The 12,346-nt window shown below is 41.3% G+C and overlaps 1 protein-coding gene and 1 pseudogene across 2 annotated transcripts in view; one reads left to right on the top strand and one right to left on the bottom strand.

Moving 5' to 3' along the window:
• ZNF484 (zinc finger protein 484) overlaps positions 1 to 7,278 on the bottom strand; it is a 66,068-nt gene extending 58,790 nt beyond the window's left edge. For both annotated transcript variants that reach the window (XM_014588614.2, XM_014588616.2), the window contains exon 1: positions 7,108 to 7,278. In XM_014588614.2, the coding sequence (XP_014444100.1) occupies positions 7,108 to 7,260 (153 nt within the window). In that variant the 5' untranslated portion in view covers positions 7,261 to 7,278. The remainder of the gene's footprint in view (positions 1 to 7,107) is intronic.
• Positions 7,279 to 11,799: 4,521 nt separating this feature from the next.
• LOC106735060 (peptidyl-prolyl cis-trans isomerase-like 1 pseudogene) lies at positions 11,800 to 12,068 on the top strand (annotated as a pseudogene).
• Positions 12,069 to 12,346: the final 278 nt, after the last annotated feature.

The following is a 12,346-nucleotide window of genomic DNA, read 5'->3' as shown; positions in this document are numbered from 1 at the left end:
AAAAAAAAAAAAAGAATTGGGTACAAGTTGAGTGTGGTGGCGCCCACCCTATGGCAAGAATTGGGTACAAGTTGAAATGTCTGTACTGATCCTTGACACAACCAATACATTTGTTACAAAAGGAAAATAAATAAATAAATAAATAAAGCCTCCTACATCATTTAGTTATTTTTCACTTCTCTTTATTCAACATAACATAAAAATGCTTAGGATTTTTTTGTTACTTGGTTGGTTGGTTGGTTGGTTTTTGAGATTTTTGCTATAGGGCACATGTTCTTGCCAAAGAGACAGGAAAGCAAAAAATCAGCAACCTGAGGGGGATGGCCATGCCACAATCCCTTCTTCTCCATTCTCCTCTTGAGATTTTGGGCACACATGCACCCAGCATGAGTTTTAAGCTGCCAGGTCTGAGACTCGAACCACAGTCAACTGTGTGGGAGTCCAGTGATGTAACCATTACACCATCTGCTGGTCCCAAAAGTGTTTAAGTTTCTTGCTGCATCTTTGGGTCTTCATTTCTGTGTCAGGCAAAATTTATATTAAATTTGTATGCTTTTCTACCCATCAAATTAACTCTCTGGTCCAGCTATTAAAGCACTAAGATAGTAGAGGTAAAATTCCACCTTTCTTATATTTATACATTTGTTTTGTTTTGTTTGCTGAACCATTTGAAAGGTGCAGATGTCATGATACTTTGGTTTAAATCATAATATAAATCACCTAGATGACCACCATGCCTAATAAAATTAATAGTAATCATAAGGTAAGCTCTGTGGTCCAGTATTTAGGAAAGGAGAATCCCCACAGCCTACTGCACAGTTGAAGTCCCAGTCCTGGCAGCTTGAAAACCCACCAGGTGTGCACATATGTGTTACCAAAATCCTGACATGATGAAAAGATGGAGGAGAGGGGACTGCAGTGTTTTCCCCCCTCCCTCTCTCTCTATTTGTCTCTGGTGAACACACACACACAATTTTGGCAAAACTAAAAAGAGCAATTATAGATCATATATTATAAATAATTTGAATATTCATTTCACATTCAAATTATCCCAAACACATCTTTTCTTTCCCTCTTTTGTTTGAAAGCAGGTTCCAATCAAGGTTCACTTACATGTTGACCACTGTGTCCCCTTTACCCTAGCTCCAGTCTCCAGAGTTTTTTAATAATTGACTTTTAAAATGTATTTTATATTCAAACTTTTATATCAGAAAAATTACTATTAAATATGCTTTTCTAATATAGGTAAAATTATATTACTTCTTTTTTAATTTTTAGAATAACATGTAAACTATAAAATATTAGGTACTGTGGTCAGCAGGTGACATGATGGTTGAAGTGCTGGACTCCCACATAGCTGATCATACCACATGGCTGACCATAATCCCAGACCCAGCTGAAAATTCATAGCAAATATAAAAATAAATAAATGCTTAAAAATTAAATAAAATAATAGGTATATAGTTTGATTCATCTTTCACACTTTCCACATCTGTCCATCTGCCACCCAGACCAAGATAAGGAACATTTATGGAAAATATTAGGAAATCAAATTATTTTGATATTTGTAAATAAAGAAAAAGAGCACAGCCCAGATTATTGGTGAAGTTGGTGACATATAGAATTGCAAAGTTGAAAGTAACATGGCCAACCCAGATTTGCATCCCCAAGTAGGCCTGAAAACATTCCAAGTGAGTACATGAATGCCCAAGATCCTGGTGCCTAGAGAGTAAGAAAAAGGATGAGGATATGATGAGACCCTGTTGAGGGTAGTTTTATTTCCCTTTCCTGCTCTCTCATTCTCTCTCTTCCTCTCCCTTATGTATGCCCATATGCTACATATTGTGAATAAAAATAAATTTAAGAAAAAAAGAAAAAGAAGAAAAAAATATTTTTGCTACCTTTCCTATAAAACTGAAATTCTTGATGAAGGAGCTTCTCTTTATGTAATTATTTAGTTAAAGGATGGTAGAAATGCAATATGTCTATATCACACCCCTAATAAAATAATGGATCCATGAAGCAGTCACCAACAGTTGCTCACACCACAGACTAATGAACTGATGTGTCCTGATGAAAACAGAAAATATCATCTAGGAAACAGTTTTGCCAAAAAACAAAAAAGGCACCTTAATGGGGTCAGGTTTCTACAATAAATCTGTTAAATTAAAAACTTAAATTTGGACTTGGACTGCCTCCTGACTTAAGTCTCTAAATAGAAAACTGAAACCTAACTTAATTTTTTTTTGAGAGGTTTTTACTATAGGGCACATGCACTCACTGGAAAGGCACAAAGAGACACAGAGAGAAAGCAAGAAATCACCCCCCAGGGGGAATGGCCATGCCACAATCCCTTCTCCTCCATTCTCCTCTCAGGATCTTGGGCACACACACATGCACCGTGAGTTTAAGCCACTGAGTCTGGGACTTGAACTGCGGTCGATTACGTGGGAGTCCGGTGACGTAACCATTATACCAACTTCTGGTCCCGCAACCTAACTTAATATTAAATAACCAAAACTTAACTTAAGAGTATAATAATTAGCTGAGTTTCAGCCAATCACAGGCAGCCAACCCATCACACCAAGCCCAAATAAGGCAGGTGCCTAGCTGCAGCCAAGCAGGTGATTTCCCTACTTAGTCTCTGAAGAGGCTCACTGCCCATTCTGCTGGGCAGAGCTTTCCGAACCCCTTCCCCTGCTGAGTGTTGCCCAATTCAGGGTTGATTCTTTGCTCAAATAAGCCCTGCTAAATTTAATGTATCTAAAATTGTAATACTACCTACCAATCCAATGCATATGAAAAGGTATTTTAAAACATATTGTAGGACCAGCTCTGTGGCCTAGTGGCTAAGGGAGCTGGATCCCACATCGCCAACCACATGGTTTGAGTCCCAGACCAGCCAAGGAGCACGTGTGAGTGAATACCCCAAACCCTAAAGGACAGAGAAATGGAGGAGAATGGATTGCAGTATGACCACACCCCATTGGTGGGTTGCCTTCTCTCTCCCCCTCTGAGAATATGTGCCCTCTTTCAAAACTTTTTAAAAATATGGTAAGAGTACTATGGCTATTTTTTATTAAAAAAAAAATCTTATCTTTAAATTTATATATTGAAATATTTACAGATGAAATGACACAATGTTTGCAATTTGTTTCACAATAATCCACCAGAAGGAGATGATGTGAAGGAAGGAGAGCTATCAGATGACACAGAATGCAATGAGTTAAAAATTGTGTAAGTTTGTTGCTGGATATATGGGATTTCATTACAATACTTGCTCTACTTTTGTATGTTTGGAATTTTCACAGTGAAAAGTTTAGAAAGTAGTTTTTTTGTTTGTTTGTTTGTTTTTATAATAAGGGAATTTGTCTATAGATTATCAAATGAATTCCTGTAACTTTTGTTAGGTAGATAACGGTATGGTGATAATGCAAAACAAAAAAATAAAGAAAAAATATTTTTTAAAGTTCGCATCAGGCGGATCTGTATACTAGTGGATTTGTGGGTAAAATGACATTTGGAATTTTAAAAATATTCTGGCTGAAACAAAATAAATGGGAATGAATAGAACCAACACTGGCAAATGCTGAGAGTTGTTGAGACTGTGTGATAAGATGATCTGGGAGTTCATTACATCATTCTCTCTACTTTTCCATGTGTTTAGAAATTTCTAGAATAGGGACCAGCAGTTGGTGTAATGGCTACGTCACTGGACCGCGGTTCTAGTCCTGGACTTGGTGGCTTAAATTCACGCCGTGTGTGTGTGTGTGTGTGTGTGTGTGTGTGTGTGTGCCTGAGATCCTGAGAGAAGAATGGAAGAGATGGGAGTGTGGCATGGCCATCCCCCCGGGGGGGTGATTTTTCACTTTCTATCTCTCTGTCTTTCTGGTGAGCACATGTGCCCTATAGCAAAAACCTTTCCAAAAAAAAAAAAGAAATTTCTAGAATAAAATTCTTTTGTTTTAAATCTCTCTACTGAATAGAACCTCAGGGTTGAATGACAAAAGCCATGCACTGTTCACATCAGCAAATGGATCATGTTTCCTGAGGAAATGCCTGCTTCTAGAACTCTCCTTTCCCTCCCATAGGAATTGTCACCCCTCTTAAGCCAGGATCTATGGCCTCTGGAACAAGCTCTCCTTAGCTGGATGTTTTTACTGGCCCTCACCACTATGTATCTTAGAACTGCAATCTTCCCATGAGTCTAAATCTGATATAACATTCAGAGATCACTGGCACAATTGGGCAGAGGTGGCCTGGAGTCTGAACAAGGAACTAGAAGGCCCAGTGAAGCGATCTGACCTCAGAGCTCTGTGGAAACCCAAAGGGGCTATGTGCTAGCAGTGCCGCAAGGAGAGGGCCACTCAGTAGTCCTCCTGAGAGCAAACAGACTCAGGTATAGACCGCTGTATCCAGCAGTGTGCAGCAGTGGATACATAGGGGAATGGTTGTGACGTGTAGAGTAAAATTAGTATGCCTTTGCATCTACCTCTGCCACCATCTAGCTGTGAGAACCTGAATAATTTATTTCCATCTCAGTATTCTCATGTTTATAATTTTTGGATAAACAAAATTTGTATAATACTTTAAAAGTACCCTGACCATTAACTGTTGCTATTGTTACAAAATTGGTAATCCACTCAGAATAAAATAAAGATACCATCTGACTTCATAGGTAGGCCCCAACATATCAACTTTCTTACCCTCACTTCTCATTTGGGTCCAACTATCCATCACTGCATAGTGGCTCACCCTCAGAAGCCATTATTTAAGCTTCAGAATCACTGATTTCCATATCCTGTTGCCCACAGATCCCAAATCAATCACCCATCCTTAATTGCAAAGCCTCCAATGGTCCCCACCATCCTAATGATTCTACCTTTCCATCTGTCAATGCCCATGTCCCCATTACTGAACTCCACACATTACTACACATCATTCATCTCCATTAACCAATCCAAGAGTCCCAACCACAGACACATTTCCACCTGTAACAGGTCCTTAGAAAGCACCTAGACATTCCTCCTACCACTGACAACATCTGTGCCATCTGCATTTCCCAAAACCTCTCTCTACACACACACACACACACACACACACACACACACACAGGAACCCAACAATGAACAAATATGGAAAATTTTTGAATGTCAAGGAAAACACTTCTAAATCTAAATAAAGCACATGTGAAAGCACAGATTATTTACAGAGAAGAAAAAACTCAAAACTACTCACTACAGTAATTAAAAATTAAATAATATTAGAAATAGCATCTAAAAGGCCATTACTGTTAGGGCCAGGGAGAGATCTTTACAGAAATGAAATCATAAAGAGTATCTCTATGTTAATCTGAAGAAAATACCCGAAAAGTGTTTGAAATAAACATAAAGAGAAATCTTGAAAACGAAAATACTGTTTGGGAATAATTATTGCAACAGATATATCATTATAAAAAAAGGACAATGTGATGAGTGATAAGGCCATTAAAGACAAAATTAGTAATATCCTATGACAAAACATTTCTAATTGGGACCAACAGTTGGTGTAATGGCTGTGTAATTGCTTTCAGTCTCTCTGTCTCTCTGTGCCTTTCTGGTGAGCACATGTGCCCTATAGCAAAGACTCCACATACACACACACACACACACACACACACACACACACACATACAAAAATTCCTAATTATCTCAGGAAAAAATAGAAGTCATATAAGGTATAGAAAGCATACAACAGAAATTTCACCTATCCAATGAATGTATGAAAAGAGAAATGAAAAGCAGAAAATGAGACTAGAATTAAAATAAATAAGCATAAAATGAAAGGTATAAAACCTAGATAAATCATTACTAAACTGAAGGGGTAAAATTCTCCTATCAACAGAGACCAAAGGTTGGATTTGAAAAACATAAAAGGCAACTATTGTTCATAAGTAGGTCATCTAAAATAGAGACACATAGGACTATAAAATAAAGCTCTGGGCAAAGATACATCATCCAAATGCAATGAAAGTAAAAGTGGGGATGGCAATATAAATATCAAAGTGGAATTCAAGGTTAAATATTCTGCTGCAAAACAGAATCCCATAATAATAGAATCCAATAAAGGAAAAATGATATACAATGTATTACCATCAGGTTACAATGCCCTTCCGCCTAGTAAAACTAACAAAGAAGGACATAGAACTACAAAGTAAACTGTTAAAGCAAGAGTTTTATTGGATCTCTTCCAGAATATAATAAATCCAGTAGACCCAAATCAGTTACCATAAAGCTTTGAAAAATCAAACAAGCTAGATTTAACATACCTAACAACAAGTTTGCACCACAAACAGAATACACTCTCTCTCTTATATGCATTGAACAAAATTTTATCGTGTAACTTGGCTTCAAAAAAACTCTTGGTAATTTTAAAAGTTTACACTTGAAATGTGACATACAATAAAATTTAAAATACAATAAAGTTAAAAATAATTGCATATGACTACAATAATGTTACGAATAAGCAATTAGAATACATCCGAATAATTTGGGAATGAAGAAACTCTCATAAACAGCTCAGGATCAAAGGAAACCATCAAACTGAATTGACACATTTCACAGCGATGTAGTTAGAGGAAGTTTACAACCATAAATGTGGTCAATATAAAACCTAAGAACAATAAGTTACATCAAAAGGAGAGAGGACAGGAGAAAAGTACCTAAAAAGTTAACGAGAAAAAAATAATATAAAAAGAGTAGGGAATATGAACAAAACCAAGAGCCAGTGTTTCAAAATGCTCAATAAAATAAACCCTCGACACGCCCAATTTAAAAAGAAAGGAAGAATAAATAAAATAATAGAAATAACAAGGAGCTACTGATAGGAATAGCGAGGGGAATAAAATAACGTAAACGGAAACCTACAACCAAATCCAAGACAAGGTATTTCTCAAACCCCTGGGAAAAAGAGGCAGGACCGATCCATGGGAAGCGGAAATGCAAACAGACGCGAGCACAAAGGGGGAAGGCGAGCCCACTCACCCTGCAGGCCCTGGTCTCGGTGGTCCCCATGGCTCCCCTCAGACCACGGTCGCCCTCCCACCCGCAGAGTCAAGTCAAGGATCACCTGGACCAGCGTTCCTCCAGCCACCGAGCCAGGGCGGCTCACCGCGAACATCACGGACCCTTCCTCACTCAGTCCCCAGACTCGCCCACCACCTATCTCCCCCGCGCTCTTGCAGGGCAGTGGCCACATGCCTCGGGCGGTGACTACACCCATGAGAACCAAAATGGAACCCACTTTTTTTCCGGGGTGGAATGCAGTGTCAATACCATGTTCGGCTTGCTTTCCCTCTCCCTCTTTGATCTTCTCTGTCTCTCTTACTCCAGGGACTGGGCCATTTTGGGTTCTTCTGAGAAAGGGGTGGAGATTTTTTTTCCTCACTCCCTCCCTGTAGCTACGGGACTCCTTACGGCGCAGCCAGGGTATGCCCGCACATCTGCTGCACATCTGCGGGTTCTCAGCGAAGCTTGCCAGTACTCAATATGGCGCTGTGCTATCCCCTCCCGTTTGATTGTAGTGTTGGCCCCAATATGGCGGCGCCCACACAAATATGGGGGCGGCCATGTTGAAGCGACGTAAGGACTAAGGCCCCAAGAGTCATTCTGAGTTGAGAGCACAAGCATGGATATAAACCTAGGACTGACGGGGCCATGCAGGCAACACAAGCTGGTAAGGATGCTGCAGGCAACACAAGCTGGTAAGGATGCTGCCTCCCATTCTAAAGCAAGGCCTGGACTGGGAAGAAACTGAGTCAAGGCCCAGTGTATGAGCTCTCCCTTGTGTCCTTGTACTGGCCGGTATTCAGTTTCTCTTCCGTGAGTTTTACTGTTATTACGGTACCCTGCAAGGGTAAAACATCACCCCCAACCATTGCAATAAAGCCAATTAGTGATCTTATAGGAATGTGGTTCCCTAAAACTGACCGAGGACCAGGAAGTTTAAGACTCCCCCACCAGTCTGTTATTAAACCAAAATTAACATATGGATTAAGTTAGTATAAACCAAATTAGCATTAGAAGCATATGTAGACTAAGTTAGTTTAAGGCTAGCCCTTGTTAAAGCTACAGGCCCAAGTTAACTCACACTAGCAAAGTCAGCACATTCACCACATAACAGAGACTCAGAGATAAAACAAAAGAGCTCACTAATTGACAGACTCAACAAACAAAATGCAGGAACCCACAGATTTATTAGAGGAAAAAGCCTGGATGGGACAACAGAATAAATAAAGCTGAGGGCTCGACAGAAAGATTAACCATTTTAGCTGGGAGCTCTTATCTAAAGCAACAGGTAGCTTTCAACTACAAAGAGTTTCTCATCCATGTGCTGTTGACTATGAAAAACTGCTAATAAAACATCCTGTGTTGTCTCCTGAGCTACAAGATCATCTTCCTTTCCCATATAAGATCATAGACTCAACCTCTATTGTTGTAATGTATAGATAGTCCATATGTTAACTGTGTCTTTACTTAGCAAGACAAGATTTCCATCTAGGTCGTTGTAACCAGCAACGTTATCGCCCTGGTCCGGGACTGAAGTTATCAAACATCCTGCAAGCCCCCTCTTCATAAGACTCTTCCCAGTAATCAAGATCTAAGAAGAAGATACAGCAGACAAATGGACTTCCTCATCCTGAGAACTGTGATTGATTTTACCTGAGCTAACAAGACAAACAGCATGTTTTATAATTATTGCTTCCATGCTTTGTATACCCTGTTCCTTAGAGTAAATCTTTTACTGCCCCTCACCCATTTACTTGCATGTATCACATTTTCAATGAAAAGGCACGATGATTCCTAGCAGTTGTCATTCCTCAGAGAGCGATCTTTGAGGGGTGTCCAGCATAGGATGTGCATGAAAAGGCATCGAGGCCTCTGTCTTCTGTTCACCTTCGCCACCTCCGTCGAGATAACCCACCCACGCTGAGGCTGGACCCCAGCATAGGACTAAACCAGGCCACAGAGCCCGTTACTCCTAATCGCCCAGGGTTTTTTTCCTGGTGCTTCTGTGGACTCAGCAACACCGACTACCAACAGGAACTAACCAGCTAATCAATTTATAGCACCCATCAACCAAAGCATCAGTGTACATATTTCAGCATTTACAGAGAATTTACCAAAGTATGGCATAAATTGGGATATGAAACATATCAACAAATTCAAAACAACCTAAATCACAGAATATATTCCCTGAACACAATATGGTCATACTAGAAATCAATAGCAGAAAAATCAGAGGAAAATCTCCAAATGACGCAAGCACAACTGCATCTTGCAGGGGTGCCTCCAAGAGAAGTGGGAAATGAAGCAGGAGCGACTTGGAGGAGTGCCTCCATTATGAACTCTTATAGCTGTTTCCCTTTGATTAAAAAGTTGCTTTCTCTTACTAAGATAGATGCCTTAAGATAAGGTCCAGTCACTGGACATTGCTCTGAGCCATGAAAACCATTAAGAGTCCATGTGTTTAGGTAGGGATGGAACATACCCTTAAGGGATGATGAACCTGCTTACCTGTTTGTTCTGCCTCTATGATGTGCTTTTGCTTGCTTTTACATTTTAAAACTCTACCACCTACACTTTTCAGCCCACAGCTCTCTGTTCTTGTGATTGCCAAGTCAACACCCCGCTCAATAAACTCCAATAAATTTGGCTGTGTCTGAATGTCCTCTTATTTCTCGCTGAGTAGACTGTAATATTTGAAGGCATCAGCAAGATCTGTACCTACCCAGTACGTGAGTGAGGCATCCTAGGGAGAGCAGCCTCACTTGTTGAGCTGCCAACTACCAGAGAGTGCTTTAGGGGAGGCACGTCTGAGATTTCCTGGGGTCCCCAGAGCCACCTTTTGGGATTGTTGACAGCTGACAAGGGATCCTGACTGCTCCTTCAAAGAGGATGTGGAGTTTTTGTGTAAGCCTTCAGGACCTCTGGAGGCATCTCTTTGGGTGTTTCTGTCCTGCTTCTTGAGAGACAAATTGTTGAGTACGGTATTGGCAAGGGATCAGGGCTAGAGTCCCTGACAGGGTTTGAATCCCTGGAAGGCCCCCTGAAAGTCCAACCTACAAAATCAGATTTAAAGTCCCTGACAGGAATTAAATCCCTGGGTTGACAGTCTGAGTTCCTCTGCAGGAGGCTCGATTCAGGGCTGATAGGACATGGTTTATAGAAGCCCTACTTAGGTTCTACCAGACATGCTAGAAACCAGGGGCTAGATGGTAAGGGGTTCGAGTCCCCCCACCCCCACTGGCCCTTAGAGAGTTTCTGGGAAATCAGGGTTAGAGTCCCTGACAGGGTTTGAGTCCCTGGAAGTTTCAGGGTCTTTTTAAGATGAATTTCTTCTGCTTTTACTGTTGTTGTACTTATTTTCTCTATACTCTCTTGGATTGGTGGGAGGAAATACTCTGTTGGATTGGTGGGAGGGAATAGCCTCTTGTGTGCATGATGAGCAAATTACTGTGTAACCGTGTTTGTGGTCCCATAGCTACAGCTACAGGGCATGAATGAGTTCCTGAAAGGGTTTGAGTCCCTGGAAAGACAGGGTTTGAGTCCCTGGGAAATCATGGTTTGAGTCCCTGGGTATCAGGATTTTTGTATGTTTTTTTTGTTTGTTTCTTCTGCCATTTTAATTATTTCCTATTCACCATCTTGGAAAACATTACTTGGTTATATCCCTCCTTCTCCTCAGTTGAGGATATCGAGCAATGGATTATTGATCAAAGGGTTCTTCAAGAACTGATGATCCCTACAGTCACAGTACTATTGCTGAAAATTGCCTTAGGAGGTGACCATAGGAGGTATGGGTAGAGACAAGAAGGTCCCGCAATGTCCTAGGGTACATCCTGACCAAAGAGCATACTTGCCTTTTTAGAACGTGGAAGGGTAGAATAGCTCCTTTAAAGTCCCTTAGAATGTGGGGGACCAGCAGTTAGAGTAATGGCTATGTCGCTGAACATCCATGTAGCCGACCATGGTTAGAGTCCTGGAACGGGTGGTTTAAACTCATGCCAGGCATGTGTGCGTGTGTGCCCAAGATACCAAGAGGAGAATGAAGGAGAAGAGATTGCGGTGTGGCCATCACTCCTGGAGGGTGATTTCTCACTTTCTGTCTTTCTGTCTCTCTGGTGAGCGCACGTGCCCTATAGGCAAAAACTTCTCCAAAAAAAAAAAATCAATAAAAGTACCTTAGAATGCATGCTTAAGCATGTCAATGAGGCATTTGCAGAAAGTTGTGATTACGGCATCAAACTCTCCATCTAAAAACTGAGAGGGCCTTTTAAAAACATAACACCTAGGGAACAGCAGTTAGCGTAATGGCTATGTCGCTGGACTCCCACATAGTCCACTGCGGTTCGAGTCCCGTACCTGGTGGCTTAAAACTCACGCCGAGTGCGTGTGTGTGCGTGCCCAAGATCCTGAGAGGGGAATGGAGGAGAAGGGATTGCAGCGTGGCCATCCATCCTGGGGGGTGATTTCTCGCTTTCTGTCTCTCTGTCTCTCTCTGTCTGTCTGGCGAGCACAGGCCCTCTATAGCAAAAAAAATTCTCAAAAAAAAAGAAAAAAAAAGCTTGGGCCCAGCCTCTTCTCCCCTTGCATCTCCGTTCCCCACCTTGGAAGAAAAGTCCCTCATCTTGCTTGTCTCAGACCCATAATCCTGGCGTCGAAAGGATTGAAGGGGACTGGAAGTGTGCGCAGCAGCAGCAGGTCCACAGGGAACCGACACCGGAAGTAGAGATTTCTGGAGGATTCTGCTACTTTCCCAATGGCGGCAATTCCCCCGGACTCTTGCAGCCTCCCAACGTTTACCTGGAGACCGGCATGGGGATCATTGTGCTGGAGCAGTACCAGAAGCACGCTCCAAAGACCTGTAAGAACTTCGCTGAGTTGGCTCATCGAAGTTACTACAATGGCACCAAACTCCACAGAATCATCAAGGACTTCATGATCCAGGGAGGTAGTCCAACAGGGACAGGTCCAGGCGGTGCGTCTATCTATGGCAAGCAGTTTGAAGACAAACAAGACCTGAAAGAATTTGCCAGCAGCAGACCAGCTCTTCAAGAAACCCTGAAGAAAGTACTATTCCAGGAAAACTAAAGAGCTAACAGACAGAAACAAAGGAATAAAAGGCTGCTGTGACAATGGCCACCATAAACGTCAGGACAGATCCAGTTACATGGATAATAACACTGAATGTGAACGGATTAAATTCCCCAATCAAGAGACACAGACTGGCCGAATGGATAAAAAAAAACAGACCTTCTATCTGTTGCCTACAGGAAACCCACCTCATCGATAAAGACATACATAGA

Source organism: Tupaia chinensis, unplaced genomic scaffold, assembly GCF_000334495.1.
Source record: "Tupaia chinensis unplaced genomic scaffold, TupChi_1.0 Scaffold000037_3, whole genome shotgun sequence".
NCBI lineage: Eukaryota > Metazoa > Chordata > Mammalia > Scandentia > Tupaiidae > Tupaia > Tupaia belangeri.
Note: the sequence above shows the minus strand (reverse complement) of the source record. Positions and strands in the feature narration are given on the sequence as shown.